Below are 22062 nucleotides of genomic sequence, written 5' to 3'. Positions count from 1 at the left end.
GTTAAAAATAAACTATATTTAACAGTGGTAGAATAGACCATTGGAAACAGACTATAAGAGCATGAGAAATTGTATATCTTTATAAACAACTGTATTACAGCAGAGGGAGGAGAAACGCTGTCTGGAATAGCCTGAACAGAATACTGTAGCGTGTAGTGTATCCTATGTTTGACTGACTTCTCTCTTTTCGAGCAATGATTGGCTGCAAGAGGGGCCGGTACTTTGCTGCTTACTTTCGGTTTCGTCACTGAGTATATATACCCAGGAAGAGACTTGCCAACCTACTGATTATATCAGGATTCTAACGATTGATTAACCCTGCAGTACCCTGGTACAGCACAGCCAGCAATTCATATACCAGGTGAGCTGGGGGGTATTGTCATGTTCTGCTTGTACAGTGTGTGATGAAATACACAGAAACATATAAGGTGCATTCAATCTCCACATCTTTATATGGTATTTTATATGTGTCATTTCTGGCTATTTATACAATAATGGGCACATGCAGAGTGAATTACTAAAGCATGAATAGTTGGGCATTTAAAGTTAACCCAAAGGGTGTTTATTCACTAAACATCGGTTTGTGTAAACTTGAGATTTGAACTGAAAAATGTAGGCCAAAATGACTGATTTTGACCTTTTACCCTAGTCACTTACTGTCACAGCACGGCTACTTTAACCTAAAAGTTTCTACTATTGAAGTCAGCTAAGTTTTAATTTTGACCTAAAATTTGGAATTGTTATTTTTTTTTAAACTTTTGTGAATGACTTAGTACAGTAGCAGAATGTCACCTCTACAGTTACACTGCCAAACAAATGTATGTTTAATTAAAAAAAAAAAAAAAAAAAAGGAAAATGTATGTTTAATTCTTGTTTGTAGTGTGCATATTAATATGCCCAGTGGGTGCCCAATGGGGCACAAACTGGCACGGTAATTGTAGACTGCATTAGCATCCCCTACTGTGATGTTTTGGTGGCAAAGTGCTTCACAAACACCCTTATTAGCATTATGGTCATTATGGCTGACATGAGATTGTGAGCATTATTGTCTAATATTTGGTGTACCTCTCTTGTCAAACTGAGCATTTGAATGTGAGAAAGCTGCAGATAAACTGTAAAAATGAGAGTTATCAATTTATGGTTTTTCTACATTTCAATGTTGATATCCTTTCCTTCCTATTGTAAAGCTCTTTTACCAAGGGAAGAAGAATTGTGAAAAAATACTATTTAATAATTGTGTTGCTTTATCAAGTTGAAGTAAAAGAATGTACGTCGCAAAACAGTGAATTGTGGTTAATTGGAAACCAAATTGTAAAATTTAGGATAAGTTATCAGCAATGAATCAAGTATCCAGTTCATCTGTTTTTCCAACGTGGCTAATTTAGCCTAAATCGTGTTTTTTCAATTCACTGTTTAGTGGGGAAAAAAGAAAGAAACACGATTATTCTCAAAATTAATTTCAATTTGAGCCAAAATGGATTTTGGTATGGCAAACATGGCCATGGTAAAAAATGTAAATGTTGAATAAAAAATATTAAAATCCAATCTGGAAAAACCCCACTCCCCCCCAAAAAAGCTTTTTTATTTTTATATATATTTTTTTTTATTTTTTTATTTTAAATTCTTTATTTTTGTTGTGCATGTTATAACAAAAGAGCTTGTAAAGCCACGACAGCATGGGCAAGTACAATAATGACAGTAGAGAAAGACATCATCATGGCATGTAAAATAGCACAAATTTTTAAGTTAATGAGATCTATATTTTAACAGTTTATGTTCTCGTTTAGTATAAGTGAGTTAGTAAGAGTTTTCAGAGGAGTGACAAAGAAGGAAAAACCTGAACTGTACAATCATAATATAAACAAGGCTGTTCAATTAAGTACATGCTAATTGTGTAACAAGAGCGTGACATGAGAGTCAGTGCACAGTTTACATTATTAGAGAGAAAAAAAAAAAACAGCTTTGCACGAAAAGCCTATATGATTACCGACTAATATAAACATTAGTGTATACATTTGAAGCAAGCTAGGTCGAACGTGTATAAAACGAGGTTAGGCTTAGAAATATGGTAAGTAGGGAAGACAGCTTTCACTTTGAATCTCATGCTTGCCTAAATGGTTAAGTTGTCAAAATATGATTAATTAAAAGAAGATAAAACAAAACAAGATAATCGGTGCTTAACACTGAGTACATCGGCATATGTGGTTGGGCACTTAGAGCGTGATCTTCGCCGATAAAGCCGTTAAGTTGCCGTCTCCCCTATGATAAGATCAGGAGTTGGTCAGATAAAACAAAACAGGCATATGTTAGCATGAAGCAAGCGTAATTTAGCGTGACTTAAGCGGTCTCTGATTAAATTACGTATAGAAAAATCACACAAGGTTTGGTATAGCAATTAGTGAAGGTTATAATATGCTAGACTTCCTATGGGGCCTGTCAAGTATTATGTAACAATAGAATTCTAAATGAGACATGTCTAGGCTCCATGCTGCCTCGTTTACTGAGTCAAACAATGCATATATATCCAGCTTAAGAGTCTCGGACCCCTAGATTGAGGGGGCTTGTCTACAACAGGTTTCACAGGTCAACTGACTGGCTACTAAGCCATAGTACCTCCCTGCTAGTCTGTTCGTTAGGTCGCAGCTCCAGGGTGCCTCCCTTGTGACCACGGAGTTTGTAGGTTCTGTGTTGTGGGTTGGCCATTACGGCGCTCCTTGGGGTGTGCCGTCGTATGGTCACTTGTATTGTGGGAAAGTCCAGCAGCATGGCTGAGGGGGGAGTGGAGATTGTGTGGGGTAGTCGGAGGGGGTTTGGAGTGTGTCGTTTCAGCTTCTTTGGTTCCTCCGATTCCCGTCTCCAGGCTGTAGAGTGTGGGGGTGCGCCATGTTGGTCCCAGGTTCTGGCGTCATGTGAGGTACATGTTTGTTGGGCTAGCCTGACGCTCCAGCTCCTGTGGGATCGAGTGTCGGCATTAGTGCCATGCGGCTCCCCTGCCTGCCTTGTCGGTCGCTGTTTTCTGCATTGCTGGGTGGCTGTTTTGTAGATTTGAGGTAGGGGCCCATAGTAGCGGCGCCGGGTTACTGGGCGGATCCAGGTAGCCACCGCTTTCACTGCTTGTCTGCGGGTTAGGCCCTGGTTGCAGAGTATCGTCCAGAAGCTCTTACACTGCTGATCAAAAGCCTCCAGGGGCCAAGTGCCTGGCTTGGCGCTTGTGTCCATTGCTGTGGTTTGCCGCTGGGCCGCCATCATGGGCGCGGCTCCTCCGCGTGCGGTGACTCTGTTTCCAGAGAGACTCCGGGGTGCCGGCCAGCGGGGACCGGGATGACCCCCAGCGGTCCGGGGGGGGGGGGGGGGGGGGGGGTAGGAGTAGAGTGGGTCTGCTGGACGCACCAGTCGGCAGGGAAGTCGGCCGCCCTTCCCTCTCCTAGCCGTCTGCAGGCCTCAACGTGCAGCCGCGGTTTACGGTACCGTAGGCTTTTGGGAAAGGTATCTGCCGGTTTGTCGCCGTATGCCCAGTCGATTTAGCCCAGTGTGGCATCAGTCACTGCGAGATTTCTGGGTTTTCTTTCCCAAAAAGCCGGTCCATCTGTCGGGAGCTCATACAGCACACGTCCGCTCAGCTCCGAGTTCAAGCTCCGCCCCTTGATTTATTTTTATTTTGCAAATTCAGCTTCAGTTCACTGCTAAGTGTATTAAACACCAAGCAGCGTTCATTATTTTTTTTAAAAATCTCTTGGGAATCTTTCCTTGAATTTATATTCTAAACTCTGAATTGTGATGAGTCAAAACTGAGTTGCATAATTTAGGACAAAATACTAGTCTGGGAAATAAATGAATTATAGAACATTTTCATCTATGCTATTTTGGGCATAATTAATATTTGTAATAAGGATTCCAGTCCACCACCATTCACTGTGTAGTAATACGCACACTTTATCTACTAAGTGAAAAAATGACATGTTTTTTTAATAGCATATTACATGTGTATATATATGCAGAGCAACCCAAAACCTCACCTAGGTGTGGGGGAAAAAATACACTTATCTTGCAAGTATATTTAGGATGCAGCTTCCCAGGGTATATATTCCAGAATATACCCCATTATGAAATAGCCAAGATACACAAAATATAGGAGATACAGCTGTAGAAAAAAAAGAAATGATAGTATAGTGTAATATAATAATACCCTCACAAATTGAGATGCAATTACAAGATGGCTATGCATAGTGTCGCCTTAGGCTGCCTTCCCTTGGGTATCTGAGGGGCTATCCAATCTGTTAATGTGCTCCTGGCTTTGGACTTTCTACAGGACTCAGGGTAGTATTCACCAAACACTGCTTTTATTTTGACAATTCAATAAAATAAAATGTATAAAATATACAATTAAATAAGATAAAAAAAAAACATCAACAAACTGGTCCTACATGTTTCTTCCCATACAGGACTTCTACAGGGACCCAACAATAAAATAACAAATAAACATAAAAATAACATATACCTAAATTCATAATCAGGGACAAAGCAGCATGATCAGGGTCAGTCCGTATAGACTTTTGCTAAATAGCTATAATTCAGAATGAAATCACTAACTATAATATATCATTCATCTACTAAAAACTACTGTTTTTTTGCTTAGTATATGCCAATTACTGTGCTGATTATGAGTCGTTACCACATTTCTGCTTTGGTGATTTAGGATGGCTCAGTGGTATGAACTGCAACAGATTGACTCCAAATTCCTGGAACAGGTCCACCAGCTTTATGATGACAGCTTTCCAATGGAGATCCGACAGTACCTAGCTCAGTGGTTGGAGGCACAGGACTGGTAAGAACATTTTTTTCTCAGATGTGTGAATTGTTCATTCGTTGGAAGCCTTAAGAGTTTTGGGGCAATATAGTAGGAAGTGTTTGGAACATTTACAGTATTAAGAAGAGAATGCTCATTTTGATCGGGTGTATGCCTTTCATGGGAAGCCCTTTCTGTTTGTAATGCCTTCAGTTCAGTGAGTAAATATCCGGGGTTTGACAAATGTGGGAGTGCGGATGTGGTGTTAACTTAACTGAAAAGTAATAAATGTATTGGGTACGCCAGTCAAGAGGATATTGTGCCCCAATGGAAGAACCTTTGTCTTTGTAACTTTTTTTTTGTAGTAGGAAATTTTACCATAGGTAGGCAATTAGGAAGGACATAATAGCTGGGGAGGATATTGCAGTGCCAGTAGGATGTCGTCTGCAAAATGTTCACTCCTACACTATTTCATAACTATTGTGTACTACTCTGCAACATCATAGACCAATCTGCTTTGGTTCCTACTTTTTTTTTTTGCATACTTGGATTACCTGGGTCTCCGTGCCTGGCTGAAAGTTGACCTTATGACCATGGGTGGTTTACTTCATGTAGAGAGTCTTGCTTGTTTTCCGTATCGCGTTTCTCAATACAATTTGCCCGGGAAAGAACTTTTTTTTTACATATCTATGAATCAAACATTTTCTCCTCACTTCTTTGACTCTGAAGCCTGACCAGCCTCAAATTGTTCTTCTTTGGATTATGCTGCAGTCCCCCCTAAAATGTCAACATCTTATTAACTTGCTATCATGCTCTAGTTAATATGGTTCTAATGAGAAACTTCCATTTATCCTTTAATGGCTGAATGAGTTTTGACAACCCTTTCCTTATTCAGACTGAGATAAAGTAATGGCAAATTGTCAATAATCCACATGGCATGGTCTTGCATGGCGGCCATATTGGGACTGTCAGGTAAGTGCTGTGCCATGTGAGAGGCTGAATCGATCAGTATAGGTAGAATCTACCCCCACCGAACCAGTGATGGGGGAACAGAGCCCAGATACAAGCATGGACACCTCAGAACAAGGAATATGCTGCTTCCGCCATTCCAAGCCGCCCAGCAGGCCGCTTTAGGTAACACAGGATTAAAGGACCACTCTAGTGCCAGGAAAACATACTCGTTTTCCTGGCACTAGAGTGCCCTGAGGGTGCCCCCACTCTCAGGGACCCACTCCCGCCGGGCTCTGGGGGGAGGAAGGGGTTAAACTTACCTCTTTCTCCAGCGCCGGGCGGGGAGCTCTACTCCTCCTCCTCTTCTTCCTCGCGACGTCATCGGCTGAATGCGCATGCGCGGCAGGAGCCGCGCTCGCATTCAGCCGGTCGCATAGGAAAGCATTCATAATGCTTTCCTATGGACGCTTGCGTGCTCTCACTGTGATTTTCACAGTGAGAAGCACGCAAGCGCCTCTAGCGGCTGTCAGTGAGACAGCCACTAGAGGCTCTGGAGGCTGGCTTAACCCTCAGAATAAACATAGCAGTTTCTCTGAAACTGCTATGTTTATAAAAAAAAAGGGTAAAAGCTAGCTGGACCTGGCACCCAGACCACTTCATTAAGCTGAAGTGGTCTGGGTGCCTAGAGTGGTCCTTTAAAGAATGAAGAGTCGGTCCTAGTTGTGACAGAGTAACTATCAGCTGGAACGGAACTATTTCCTTCGAGAAAATCACCCAAAAGTCGGCTAATACTAAATTCCATGAATCATTTGGAGAGCTCTGCCACCATGCGACTCTCTCCTTCTAATTTCAAAGGGACCTACAAGGCACCCAATTGCAAGACTCCACAGAGCAGAGGGGCTGAGCTTAAGGTTCCTGAAACATTCAGTTTTTTGTTAAACTGCTCGAAAATGGTTTAATTTAGATCCATTGAAAAAGCGGAGAAACGCGTCTGGAGAGGTCTGACTCCCATTGATATCAGCCATCATCTGGATTACAAAGAGGACTGTTATTTGACATATTTTTTTCAGCATTATACATCTTTGCTGACTCGGGACGCCGAGCATCCAAATAAGGTCTGGACTCTATTTTTTATGTGGCTGTTTTTTAGCTATTCGTCATAGACATATTATCATATGCAAAAGTTATTGTCTCTTTTCTTTTATGTATTTGTCTGCATTTTATCAGTTCCATGACCTATTAAGAGAGAAGGGTTTATTTTATTTTATTTATGCATAAGCAGGAAAGATGGCACCCAAAGAATCTTTGCACCAAAATTGGAAACTTTGAGCAAAGTGAGCAAGCCCTGATGTGGGGTACACCTGTCTAAAAAAAATGGCAGGCCAGGCTGGTAACACTTGAAATGGAGACCTCTTACACACGATTTTCCCCCACAATCTCTTAATTTCATAGCAATGTCATCTTGAATTGGGGAATGACTAACCTCTAAGCAAATCCAGGAACCCCAATTGTTTTTGCATGGAAAAGCTTTTTGCTTCCCCTAAAGGAACATTCCGGGTACCAGAATGGTGCTTGGAGTGCCCTAAAGCCCTTCCAGGGTAAGTCGCTGTTTGAGAAAGGTCTGACAACTTACCTGTGGGTCTGCTGGGCACCAGTTGTCAACTCTCCTGTAACCAGAATTTACTGGAAGGGGCTTCTGTTGTCCATGTAGCTAAGCAATTCCGATTTCATTCCAATGTGATACACGCCTGAGTATCAGCAAATTAAAAAGTGTTACAATAATTTATAATTGTGCCATATGTTACCAAAATCTGAAAATATATGTAGAAATTAATACATTTCCTGGCTGTCTACTTTTTGATATTTGTTTGAGATCTCCTTATATTATAACCATCACATTTCATGACAGGGACCATGCTTCAAACAATGTTTCGTTGGCCACCATATTGTTGCACGGGCTGCTGTCTCAGCTGGACGACCAGTATAGCAGATTTGCCCTGGAAAGCAACTTCTTGCTGCAGCACAATATCCGGAAGAGCAAACGCAATTTGCAGGTATGGATTAATTTTCTCTTTTTCTCTGATAAAAAAAATGTTAAAGAGTGATAAACAATTAGGTATTTGGTTTAAGATCCAAGTTATGTCTAGAGAGTCACATTGATAGACAAGAAAACAATGACCTCAGTTTTTAAACAAGACCTGACATTATGTGGCATTCCTGTAGGTTCAGCGCTTATTGTAAAGCTGTCTCAGGTTAAAATACACTTTTTTGTTTTTAAGATTCAAGCTTAGTTCTGTGGTGGCGTCACACAGGATTATTTACTAAAGTATGAATATTTCAGAGTGAATGTAAAGTGGATTTCAAATTGTAGGCAAAATAGTTGAATTTTTGAAACTTACCCCAACAATGATATTCACTAAATTGAGAATTCAAGGTGATTTCAAAGTGAATTTAAAAAGTTGAATTCACCTTGAATTCTCACTTCTAAGTTTTCAGTTTGGCTATTCCTGGGTAAAAGTTGAAATTCGCTTTGATTTCTGAACAACTGGTAATTTAGTGAATAATCTTAGGTGAGTCACATAACATTTAACAAGAGTCTCTCTCTCTCATATCTTATAGTAAAAACAAAAGTAAATTGGGGGGCGCTCCCAGAACATGTATCTTGCAGGCATGGTGCTGCTGTAGTGACCAAAATGTATACATAATACAGATTAAGGAATAGCGCATCTATAAAATATATTTCTAAATTCTATAAGACTACTTCAAATCTCAGCAAACAAATATGGGGATTCAGTTCCACCAAATGGCCATATCGTGTTAAGCCCACTACTACTGCACAGTACCCCAATATTGGTGGGTATTACACGAATTCTAAAATGTGAGACAAATCAAATAGTGCTAGTGTTAAATAAACTGAAGTGTATTTAATTAATTTGTTGTGAGAGCATTGTTCCTTAAAGGGACACTATAGTCACCAGAACAACTACAGCTTATTTGTTCTGGTGAGTATAATCTTTCCTTCTGTTTTTTTGTAGTAAACACTGTGTTTTCAGAGAAAATGCAGTGTTTACATTACTGACTAGGGATGCCTTCACTGGCCACTCCTCAGATGGCTGCTAGAGGGGCTTCCTGAGGCATTCGGTGTCTCCATCCTCTGCAAGGAGACGCTGAACTTTCCTTATAGAGATGCCTTGATTCAATGCATTTCTATGAGGAGATGCTGGTTGGCGAGGACTGTGTTGGCTTATACTGGCTCTGCCCCTCATCTGCCTCCTTTACAATCTCAGTCAGTCTAATGCTTTCCTATGTGAAATGTGATTGTCTCAGATCACCACTTCTAATGATGTCAGCCAAGGAGGCAAATCAGGGGCAGAACCAGCAGCAGTAGACTGGAATAAAGGTAAGAGTTTACTATATTTGGCGAGGCCAATGGGCGCTAGATGGTGTTTTTTTTTTTTAAATTCTTTATTTTGTGTTGTGCAGGTGGGTACAAGATATGAACAAACGCCACAACAGCGTGAGACAATATTGACATACGTTAGGCAGTGGCATGAGAGTTTACACATTTTTATAATTTTAACTAGCTTGAACAATTATATCGTTAAAGTAGAAGTATATAAAACAAGTGAGAACACTTAATGGTTAACAGTGTACATATGGTGTTTTTAACACTATATGGTCAGAAAAACATGTTTGTGTTCCTGACCCTATAGTTTTATGTTCTTTTAACCTTTCTCATCTTAGACACATTTTTTGATATTTACAAAATACGGCCAACTCATGCTTGCAGTACTTCTCGCGGGCGGCTTCTTTCCTATGGAATAGCCTACCTACCCCTATCAGACTGTCCTCTAGTCTTCAATCCTTTAAGAAGTGCCTTAAAACCCATCTCTTTAGGAAAGCTTATGGCCTCCCAGAGTAACCTCTACCTTACATACCTTTCTCCTGCTTCCTCCTATGGGACAGTGCTTTACTCTCTCCTCCAGCTCTGCTTCACTCCCACCCTATTTGATATTTCCTGTCCTAACGTGTCTTATACCTCATCTCCTATGGACTGTAAGCCCGTTTGTTCCTGTAAGTTTTCTTGTAATTGTCCTATTTATAGTTACATCCCCCCTCTTATAATATTGTAAAGTGCTACGAAATCTGTTGGCGCTATATAAATGGCAATAATAATAATAACAATACAAACAAATGGTGAGCCGCGCTTAGTAAATAAAAAGGATTATACATACAATCAACGGAGGAGGATAATTGTGAGACGTATCTTTAACAAAGAAAAGTACAATAGTATAATACTGTAAGAAATGCAGTAGATATATGAAGACAGTGCCAATAGAACATTCAAACTTTCCAGAGCTTCAATTAGCTCTAATATTGCACACCAGGACGGAACAATCCCCGTCCAAGGATATGATGTCAGATATCTTGAGCAGCAGTCAGTAATATATGTGGAGGGAAGCACAGATAGGAAAACCAATGGCCTAGTCAAAATATAAAATGAAAATTTTATACAGGTAAGTATTCCACTCACAATTATCCTCCGTTGATTGTATGTATAATCCTTTTTAATTACTGAGCGCGGCTCACCATTTGTTTCTATTTATCTGCTTGTTATTCACTAGGTGTGGGAACTCCATTTAGGTGGACTGCTGTTATTTGTGATAAGAGAACACTATACACATTATTTGTTGTACATTTTTTGATATTGCAGTGTTTAATTTTAGTGCCGTTTGCACTTTTCATTTAGTAATGCTTTATATCTTGTTTTTGTGTAGGACCACTTCCAGGAGGATCCTGTGCAAATGGCCATGATTATAAACAACTGTTTAAGAGAAGAAAGTAAAATATTAGCTAATGCACAGTTACACACCCAGGTTTGTTCCAGAAAATATCAAATTGGCATATTTTGGGTTTCCCTGCTTGCAATTTGAATTCAATTGATGAATCTGTTGTGAAAAAATAAACTTACACGAAATCGCTTCCATATGCAATGAATACACCATATATCACAAAGATACATGATGTATTCCGTGTAAAATATTGATTTATACACCTTTCCTCTGTTCCAGCGCCACTTCGTGGGAGTTACTCTTCATGTAACACCCATCTCCAAGCCGTCCTCTGCTTCTCCTCTGCTCCACCTGTTATCTTCCTTAATTTGTCTTGCTTGGGACCGTTTCCCCAAGTAGGGCGACCCTCCTCAGTAACGTCGGCAGTTGGCTTTGTTGCCAGAGTGCCGGCATCTGAACAAAGCGATGTCATGTCACTCCATTCCTATACTCTCTAGCAAGTGCTTGAAGTGCCAATTAGAGAATTTCCATAGCAACCACAGCGCATGTACTGTAGTTGCTATGCATAAAGCATGAGGACCTCCTGTGGGAGGTATTTTCTGCTCTCCCTTGTCAGTTAATGCCTCGGCACTGACTAACAGTTGCGTGAAAAGGCTTTATTAAATTAGTCTTTTCTCCTAATGTATTCATTTGCTAGCACAATGTGTAGATAGTATGTATGCTCTTGGGGCATGACAAGTCCCCTTTTACATTACTATTGGTAACAGTGGACCATGTGCAGACCCCTTTGGGCCCCGTTAACCCCTGTGGGGTCATAGGTAATATTCTGACTTATTATTGTGATAAGCAACTTTCTGGAAAGAAAGAGTAAGGTCAGTTTTACTCAAACAATCCCAAGGCTCAGACCTGGTTAATCTTTTGTCCTTTATTGACAGAATGAATGAATAGATTCCAGGATACTGAACTTACTAAGTTAGGTAAAAATAATATGCTGTTCCAGTGCTGACAGTAAAGTCGTCACAGACCCACATAGAATAACTCCAAAATGGAGACATAGGCAGGCTACAGCACATACCAAAAAAACACAAAACTGTTGGGAAGCACAACAGAGTGACGAAGATATCTTTAATATCACGTAATATTTATGTAGTCATTTGTGTGAAAGACTAGATGGCCCCAGGCAGGTTTGTATGCTTGATAAGATATTATGATTTGGAAAAAAAAAATTTTAATGTGTGCAACTGCAGATAGTAATTATTAGCAAAATTTTGGGTACTTTTCTAATTTTAAGGAATGTTCAGTGGCCCATGAGTATTTATATGGTGGAAAGATGTCTCAATGCATCACTATTTATTTTGGCCTTTATGAGTTTAGCTTTAACAGCTGTTTTTTCAGAACAAGCAATTTCTTGATGTTCTGCTGATATGTTGTATAACTTCCATAAAAAAATGTGAGCTTTTGACTTTAATATTAATGAAAACCTTAGTCCTCAGTATGCATGGTCTGATGGCGTCTGAGTCGGAGTCTTGGTGTCTTTCTTTCTGACAGTAAATCAGACTGTTTGTATTGTTTGACTATGAGTGGTCATGTATGTTTTAACATGTGATTTAATAAAGTTTTAATGTTTGATTCTTGATAGACTTTGTTGAATAATTGTCTTGTGTGATAACCTGCATATAATTCCTCAACAGAATCAAGTGGGCAGCACCCAAACAACCGTGATGTTGGACAAACAGAAGGAATTGGACAAAAAAGTAACAGATGTGAAGAACCGAGCCCTTGTAAGATATTTAAATTGTATCTGTGGTCTTAAAGTGACCAACCTGTTTTATACGACTAATCAAATGGCTTTTAAAACTAAGCAATTAAAGTTCCTTTTCTAACCAGTGGTGCCCAAATACTTAAATGTTAAAGGACACACACTCACGTGCTTATACTCTGTTAAATGAAATGCAAAGCATTCTTAAATGTATGAATTGTCAGTAATTCAAGTCTAACTCAAAGTAAATTTCAATTTTGGATTCAATATTCAAATTCAAAACTCCAAGCCAGCTCTCTTTTCAGTTTGGCTATTTTTGGCCTTAAATGTGAAATTCACTTTGAATTCCAGACAATTCTCATTTCAGTGAACAACTGCAGGATTTAAAAGTGAATTTCAAATGTTAAGGCCAACGTAGGCAAACTAGAAACATTCTCCAAGTCAGCTATGGCTCTAGTTTGCCTTCATTTTGAAACTCCCTTTGAATTTCCTACAATTCACACTTTATTGAATAACCCTGTTTGAATTACCATAAAGTAACACTTTACTGGGTACACGCAATACAGCCTTAGATACAATAAAAGTGATGCCTGAGAGGCAGGGCCAAAGTTAATTTAAATATAACTTTTTTACACATTTTACTGCCTTGCAAAAACTATTGGAGGCTGGTTTGTTCAATGCTTACTACCATTCTGCATGCAGGCAAGTATACTGCCTTGAATGTCCCTTTAGGATAATATTTAATAATGGGGTTTAGCATTAAGCTCAAGCTAATATTGTATCCATAGAACATAACCAGAGATTGCGTTTCATTCCACACAATTCAATGTACAGATTGATTTTCCCGCAGGAAGTGGAGCAGGATGTTAAGAGTCTAGAAGACCTACAGGATGAATATGACTTCAAATTCAAAACTGTGCAAAGCAGAGGTGAGAATCCTTTCAAATGTGCATCAGTAAAAATGACAAAATTAAAAGAACGCTCCAAGCACTATAATCATTACAGCCAGCTGCAGTGGTTATGGTGCCATGCGTTTCCTTGAGCCCACTTTAGATATGGAAGGTGCCAGGTTACAAATGTAAGCATTGCCACTCTAGTACCACCAAGGTAAGTCACTTAATGAGTTAGCACAAATTCTAGCATTCTTCCAAAACATATGGGGAGATCTTTTAACTGAGTGGATATATTATAGCAGGGGTGCCCAAAATGTAGATTCCCAGAATTTGTAGAAAAACTCCCTTGATGCTTTGCATGCCTTCAGAATGCATTTACAATGGTAAAGCATCATGGAATCTGTAGTTTTAAGACATCTGAGGATCTCCATTTTGGGCACCCCTACATTAGAGGTATATATGTATGTGTGTGTGTGTGTATATATAGATATGTGAGGGAGAGGATACATACAATGTATTGTGTATTTCGGGAGAAAATGCCTTTGAAGGGTTCTTGAGACATATTAAACCACGAGACTGACGGTTGAGTCTCGAGAAATTCCAAGGAAGCATTGTATTTTTTTTATTGGCTAGATATTGGGTTTAATCCTTAACACGTCATTATCTATTCCATTTCTATAACTAAAGATTTATTAACGCCAGTAAAAAAAAAAAAGGCAGCCATGTACGTCTATTCCGTAAATATGAAAATGAGGTTAAAATGGCAAAAAACAAAGTTGCATTGGAGGTGCGTTTATTTATTTTTTTCCCTCCCTCTTTCCCCTAGTGAGCTGTCTTTGAACTAAGTTACTACGTTTTTTATCATTCAATATTCTACTCACCTCTCATGGTAAATTAACTTGTGTGTTTGAGGTGGACATTTATACCATATTTATGTTGCCCTACATACCCACCCATCAGTCACACTTGGTCATTAATTACAATTGACATAACTCTCATCCATCTTTTAACCAGCAAAGGATGACTAAGCATTATCAGATTTGTAGTTCGGACAGCAATAGCAGGAAGGAGTTAACTAGCCCTTCATTTTATCATAGCTAGGCAAATATGTGGCTTTGTAATTATATCTGTGTCCACTAGGTGGTAGTATCAACATAATGCTTGCCTTGTTTTTAATTTAATAAAACAATTTCAGTCTGTGTAACTGTATACAAAACAAGTCAGTACAGGTAATTTATTCCATGCTTTACTTTACAGAGAACGAACACAACTGTCTTGCGCAAAATGAACTAAAGCAAGAAAAAATCATATTAAGGAATATGTACTTCTCAGTGGGTGTAAAAAGAAAGGTACATCTCTTTTTATTTATCTATTCCTACCTTATTATCCCCTGCTCATTTTAAGTGAACTCCTAGACTAAATGCATTACTGACATAACTCTGTATATGCAAAGAGTGTGACTATACTATAAAATGTCACTCACAGTGGCCTTATGTCACCAACTGAGTTGTCTCTGAGCAGGTGTGTCATTAGTGGTAGTGACCTTGTCTGGAGCCCGAGTGGGCTTCTGAAAAACTCTGCATGTGATTTTTTGGTATTATTCGGTTGCTAGCCCTAAGGTCTCGGTTGTATGGCCAGCTAGTGAGACAGCTGTGTCTGTTGCTGCTTCTTGCTGTTACTACTCCTTTACAGTGCAGACCACACAAACCACCTGTTGATGGAGGCAGCGAGGATATAACATGCCCCCAACCCTATAATTTACCAGAGAGTCACATACTGATTTAGGGAGATTTTTCCATTTTGGCTGTTTTGGAGTAAAATGTTAACTTCCCTGTTCAGTTCCTGCTGCTGTGTTTTGTTACTCAAGCGTGGCTGTCTCTCTATGCATTTTTAGTGATGTGCAGGCATGAAGGAATATTCGACTTGAGCTAGTTGTCTAATTAGGCTATTTTAGTGCGTTGGCAAGCAAGTAACATTCAAATATTTAAATATATGCAATAAATTAAAATTATACCAATATTTATCATTAGTTTTAAGAATAATCAGACCTGTTAATTCATAAATGTGCTTTTAATCTGATGTGAACTATGGCATGAGAGGGTGGGAGGAAATTAAACCTTGCTTGTTCACTGACTTTGGCATAATTTAAACCAAATGTTTTAATCGGCACACCTGAACTTATTGTTTAACCCCTTAAGGACCAAACTTCTGGTATAAACGGGAATCATGACATGTCACACATGTCATGTGTCCTTAAGGGGTTAAAGACTAAATGCCGTAGTTATTGGAAAATGTAAAAAAAAATAATAATAACTTTAACAACTGAAGTGAATAACTTGTGAGCTAATTCATTTTATTTCCTATAGGCTATTGTCCAACAAGTGGCAGAACTCTTAAATGCAGTAGAGCACACTCAAAAAGTTCTCATTACTGAGGAGCTGGTCGATTGGAAGCGCAGACAACAGATAGCGTGTATTGGTGGTCCCCCCAATGCGTGTCTAGACCAACTACAGAACTGGTAAGCTTTACCACATTCGGAAGTGGGTTTGGATGCTGTAATTCCCTCTCTGGCTGGGGATATGTGGTGATACATGGCTTGCCACCTGGATAATGATGAGTGAGAGGAGGTTAAAATGTGATGTTGTTTGGGCCTAGAGATACAGCTTATGACCATCCAACTTCAAAGACCATAAGTGTTAATAAAGCATTTAGAATTCTCCAACTGATCTACTACCGAAAACGTATGCCTTGACCCTTTGCATGAAGTGAGTAAACATTAAATACCAAACTTCTTCTGGCTATTGTATGAATGACATATCTTCTCCTCTTAAACATGTTTGTTGTATCCTCGTTGTATTTCTCCCACCCACCTAAATTCAAACTTTATGTAAGAAATGTTATCTTAAACAAGATTTCATAACACAAAACCAGAGAAATAGTGGAGAGCTTATAAAACTAGTGAAACACTCTGTGCAATAAAATTTATTGTACACTTAACTTTGCTTTACTTGTGTGTTATATGTGCATCTGTAATATGTGTACCTTTAAAACAAAAACTAGCACAATAGTGCAATACTACTGAAAATATATATAAAATGAATAAATGACAATGGAACACTCACATATTCCAGAGCTACATCCTAGCTCTGGGAATCAAGGCTTAGTGGGTCCTTGCAGGTGACCTTTCCCTTTTTCATGTATTTGTGGAGTTTCCCAATATCTAAAAAAAAAAGAATATAATAGTCCAATATTACATGAACTGAAAAATTACACTCTAGATAAGTCGAATACTGACAAAGCAAGAGCCTATGGATTGACTCAGTGTATAGGCACCGTGTGGATAAGTACCACACTCCCTTTTTGGAACAGCTCAGGAATTTGATGGCCAAAACGGTAGTTAAAATGATATATTTTATAATAACATTAAAAAAATATAATCTACCAAAATTTAAGTATAATAACAATGTTAGCCAAGAACGGCTTCCTCATTCCAGTATGATAAAAGTTTGGCCATCAGTCCGCTATTTATAGGTCCTTCCATGTAGTAAATGGTTTCAGGTGCGTTTGATTGCGTTCCTCCCCTCGTCCCAGGGAGGAACGTTGCATTACTGGCCTTGTATCTGTATTGTATAGTTTTGTCAAAGATTTAATGACACCACTGAATTCCCCAGGGCTACTAACCTCCACAACTGTATGCCGCTGTCTGTATGTCTTTTAAAAACAAACTTACCTTAAAGCAACACATTAAGCACCATAACCACTACAGCACACTAGTGGACCCCAAGTCAAAAGTCAAACCATTCAAAACTGGTTTGACTCCTTACAAAGACGGGGCACTCCCGGCACTATAACTGTAGTAGGTATTGTGCTTGCAGTATTTCTTTACAATTTCTTTCATACGAGAATGCACTTTTCTGAGTTGACACGATACGGAACGCTTCACTACGAGGTAAAGCTTACATCTTAAAACAGATGCTGTTTTTACAGGTTTACATACATTGCCACAAGTCTACAGCAGGTCCGACAACAGCTGAAGAAACTCGAGGAATTGGAACAGAAGCTGACGTATGAACATGATCCAATTTCAAACAACAAACAAGCCCTTCAGGATAGGACACAGAGTCTTTTCAAGCAGCTCATAGAAAGGTGATCTATTGTGTAGGAAGTAATAGCAGCAGTGCTAGGAGATTGTTATATAGCTATGCCAGCTTCAATGTACGAAAGACTAAGTAAAATGTATTTACAGGTTTAGGCTCACAACATTGTATGCTACTGAGGTAGGTGTAAATAAAATATATATATATATATTTTTTTTAAACTGCAGTGATGCTCTTTCCATCTCACACCAAAAATATTTATAATGTTAAAGCTCTTATAGAATAATGGATCAAGATAGGGAATAAATAAACACATTTTCAAGCATATTAAAGCCCATCTTGATGTATCATGCCAGTCTATAGGCAGTAAGGCTAACCACTTGGCCTCTGTGGATCTGATTGTAATTCATTGTTTAAACAGTTCTACTTGCCAAATGTCATCCTCCTTTTTATTATTAATATTATTATTATTATTATTTGTGTTTTAAGCTTCTTGCTCGCTTAGCCCCAGACATATATTTAGAAATTGAGATTACTTGGGAAGATAAGATTTTTCCAGTTAACTTCTAATTTCCAGTTAACTTCTAACTTCTCCTATCTCATTTAGCCATGGTGTTCCCACATACTCCTTTTATCTCCATGATGATTCAGGAGAACAAGGGATGGGATTTATATTCCAGTTAAAATCCTGCTCAGAGGGCTATGGTTCTGACTGTCAGGGTGTCTGGATGTGTTTAGCAGGAACTCTTCATTAATATCAAGCTTTTGATGGCTTAATAGCCTTCATTTATTAATCCTACGATCTTTGGCTGAAGCAACCCAACATCCAGACATTGCTGAACCCTCTTGGTGGGACTTTGTCCAAACATAATCTTAGCTCAGGTCCTTTTGGCTGTGAATCTTAAAACACTGCGGGCGGGAGAAGCGGACAATCTACTGACCTGGGGTTGCTTATGCTCTGGTAAAGTTCTGGTTATCCCCCCTCTTTGGACATATATGCTTGCCCCCTGATCTGGGAATTGGATGAAGACCCAGGGGCTGAGAGGATTGCATCCTACCAGCTAAGGGATCTTATTGTTTTACAGTAAGAGCTGATGCAGGGGTTGCTATCTTTTTATGTCTTATTCTGTTTTATGCAGATTTATTCAACAATTATGTATTATTATTTAGTTATTTTTGGGATATTCCAACATAAATGCTCTGAATGCCTGCTCCGGTCATTTCAACTTGTTTGACCAAGTTATTTTACACATAGTGTGGTGAATTTAGCTAATTATTTACACCTGCTCTAGCTATTATACAGTACAATTATTTAAAATATGCAGCTATTTCTCCAAATGTGATGGTCTGATAGCTGCTTGTTGAATATGATTTACCTGTATACCTATTTCTGACTATTATTCTGCAACCTTGTTGATTTTTGGTGAATGTACCACAGCTCAGAAACGGTCCCTCAGGTTGAGGGTTTTTCCAGTGGTCAGATTTGTTGAAGTTTTCTAACTCTTACAGTTTATTATACGTTGTTAAACATTATATGTAAAGAAATCCTTTGGTTTTCTCTGTAGTTCCTTTGTAGTGGAAAGACAGCCATGTATGCCAACTCACCCTCAGCGACCACTCGTTTTGAAGACAGGGGTCCAGTTTACTGTGAAACTCAGGTAATGTTTATACTCATTTGTGACACACTGACCCTTCTATATAAATAGAAATCTGGATACCTAAACCTGAGCGCTAACCATACAGTAATCGACATGAAAACTAAAGGAATATTTCTGCTGATTGCTGTACATTTAGAACATTTCCTCATAACTGCAATTTATTCATATTGCCCAAGGAGTCTCACTGGATATCTAGCATCACCAGCTAATTACATACATGTGTTTTAGGCAGACTGGATTTCAAGCATGTATGATTGGTTCATATCTCTGACACCATTCTATAAATCTGTTCATAGGTTTAGTAACTAAATGTTTCATGACTGGATGGGGTGATGATGATAAGATAAAGCAATGAACTGTAGTTGATAAATTATTTACTCAATCAATTTTTTTTCAGGCTGTTGGTGAAACTACAGGAGTTGAATTATCAGTTAAAAGTGAAAGCCTTATTTGATAAGTAAGTATTACTCTGCTTAGTAAATGGTTTTATGTTGTTTAGTACAAGTTCATGGTAAATTATGTTAAATCTTAATCAGAAATCTTTCACTGGTGTGCAATCCTATTTTTGGTCTAAATGGTTTAGCGGGTCCACACGCTCGGTATTATATGTTTAGGGAATGTAGTCTTTTTATGGCCCTTTAGCTCACGTCCAGAAATCAGCAGTGGATCATAGCAAACATCCCAACACTGCGCCAAGAACTCCGTTAACCTGGGGAAGAGGAGACCTGTCAATGTAATTCTATGTAATTTCACCATTCCTCTCCTTCATCATTAGAAAACATTGCCACATTTAGGCTAACGAGAGCAGAGTCCTCAATCAATTTCTTCTTTTAGTATGTATGTATGCTAAACTTATGTTATTTGTTCTTTTCCTGGTGATTCAGCACACAGATTGGGAACTCCAATCTTCCCAGGCCTTTAATATTATCTTTACTTATTCCCTATATTTAACAGATGTGTTTTTGTTTTGAACTCTGAAAAATAAAATAATATGTAGAAGTCACCTTTTTTTTTAACCTGGAACTTTACACTTCCGTCTTGACTCCCTGTCTGTCACTGACATTAATTTTGCCTTTTTCCACCTTTAGAACATGGTGGAAGAGTAGAAACCAAAATAATGCATCCCTTCTCCTCCTCATTTGCATTGTATGCCCTGGCAGTGCCTGGACTAAACTGGATTATGATGTACAGCGTTGGGAATACAAACACTATAATGCCCCTGTTCTGAGTTAAATACAGGTGTTTCCGCCCCACCCTGTTTGCTTTAAAAAATGAATAAAATAAATATTTTTCCTCACTTTTCTCCAAAGTCAATACTCCCTCGTTGCTACTCACCGTTCCACCTCCCTCAACGTCATTGTGGTCTTCTCCATGCTGGTCCAATCCAATGCTCCTCATTGATGAGCTTTAGGGACCTCATGTGCTTTCAAGTTTCCCTATGGGAAAGAATTTGATTGAATACTTTCCTATTGGCTCCTGCATATTCACTATGACAACCACTTATTACATAGTTACATAGCTGAAAAGAGACTTGCGTCCATCAAGTTCAGCCTTCCTCACATTTGTTTTTTGCTGTTGATCCAAAAGAAGGCAAAAATAACCCCAGTTTGAAGCACAATTTTGCAACAAGCTAGGAAAAAATTTCCTTCTTGACCCCAGAATGGCAGTCAGATTTATCCTTGGATCAAGCAGTTATTACCCTACATTGGAAGATTATATCCTTGAATATTCTGTTTTTGCAAGTATGCATCTGGTAGCTGTTTGAACATCTGTATGGACTCTGATAAAACCACTTCTTCAGGCAGAGAATTCCACATCCTGATTGTTCTAACAGTAAAAAAAACCTTTCCTTTGCCTTAGACGAAATTTTCTTTCTTCCAGTATAAACGCATGGCCTCGTGTCCTATGTAAAGTCCGGTTTGTGAATAGATTTCCACACAATGGATTGTATTGGCCCCGAATATATTTGTATAATGTTATCATATCCCCTCTCAGGCAACGTTTTTCTAAACTAAATAGGTTTAAATTTGTTAACCTTACTTCATAGCTGATATGCTCCATTCCTTTTATTAATTTTGTAGCCCGCCTCTGCACTTTTTCTAGTGCCATAATATCCTTCTTTAGAACAGGTGCCTAAAATTGCACAGCACATTCAATATGTGGCGTAACCAGTGATTTATAAAGAGGCAAAATGATATTCTCGTCCCGAGAATGATGCCCTTTTTCATGCATGACAATACCTTACTGGCCTTGGCCACTGCTGATTGACATTGCACATTGTTGCATAGTTTGTTGTCTATAACAATTCCCAAGTCCTTTTCGTGTGTTTTTATCCCTAATTAGCTTCCATTAAGGGTATACGTTGCTTGTGTATTCTTTACGCCGAAGTGCATAACTTTGCATTTTTCAACATTAAATTTCATCTGCCATTTGAGTGCCCAGTCCCCCAGTCTTTCTAAATCCCTCTGCAGCAAAATAATATCTTGCTCACATTGTATTATTTTACAAAGTTTTGTGTCATCTGCAAACACTGAAACATGACTTTCAATGCTGTCTTCAAGATCATTTATAAACATGTTAAATAGAAGGGGTCCCAGAACAGACCCCTGAGGGACACCACTTGCCACCTCTGTCCAGCTTGAAAATTTACCATTAATGACAACTCTTTGTACTCTGTTTTTAAGCCAATGTTCTACCCAAGAACAAGCATTTTCATCTAGACCGATTTCCTTGAGTTTGAACTCTAATCTATTGTGTGGAACTGTATCAAATGCCTTGGCAAAATCCAAATAGATCACATGCACTGCAACACCCTGATCTATACTTCTACTTACTTCTTCGTAGAACGCAATCAAGTTAGTTTGACATGACCTGTGCTTCATAAAACCGTGCTGATTTCTGCTGATAACCATGTTCTTCTCAAGGAATTCTTGAATATTATCCCTTAATAACCTTTCAGATATTTTACCAGCCACAGAAGTTAAGCTCACAGGTCTATAATTTCCAGGCAATGATTTTGAACCCTTTTTGAATATAGGAACCACGTCTGCCTTCCTCCAATCCTCCGGAACACACTTCCTGAAAGAAAAGAATCTTGAAAGATTAAAAACAGAGGTTCACTTATT

At 38.8% G+C, this 22062-nt stretch overlaps 1 protein-coding gene across 2 annotated transcripts in view; it reads left to right on the top strand.

Moving 5' to 3' along the window:
* Positions 1 to 226: 226 nt before the first annotated feature.
* STAT1 (signal transducer and activator of transcription 1) overlaps positions 227 to 22062 on the top strand; it is a 45274-nt gene continuing 23438 nt past the window's right edge. For both annotated transcript variants that reach the window (XM_063430163.1, XM_063430162.1), the window contains exons 1-11: positions 227 to 361; positions 4697 to 4825; positions 7647 to 7791; positions 10516 to 10614; positions 12222 to 12311; positions 13140 to 13218; positions 14440 to 14531; positions 15549 to 15700; positions 17170 to 17328; positions 18845 to 18937; positions 19335 to 19394. In XM_063430163.1, coding sequence (XP_063286233.1) covers positions 4698 to 4825; positions 7647 to 7791; positions 10516 to 10614; positions 12222 to 12311; positions 13140 to 13218; positions 14440 to 14531; positions 15549 to 15700; positions 17170 to 17328; positions 18845 to 18937; positions 19335 to 19394 — 1097 coding nt within the window. In that variant the 5' untranslated portion in view covers positions 227 to 361; position 4697. The remainder of the gene's footprint in view (positions 362 to 4696; positions 4826 to 7646; positions 7792 to 10515; positions 10615 to 12221; positions 12312 to 13139; positions 13219 to 14439; positions 14532 to 15548; positions 15701 to 17169; positions 17329 to 18844; positions 18938 to 19334; positions 19395 to 22062) is intronic.

Source organism: Pelobates fuscus, chromosome 8 (assembly GCF_036172605.1).
Source record: "Pelobates fuscus isolate aPelFus1 chromosome 8, aPelFus1.pri, whole genome shotgun sequence".
Lineage (NCBI taxonomy): Eukaryota > Metazoa > Chordata > Amphibia > Anura > Pelobatidae > Pelobates > Pelobates fuscus.
This window is presented reverse-complemented; position numbering and strand designations above follow the sequence as displayed.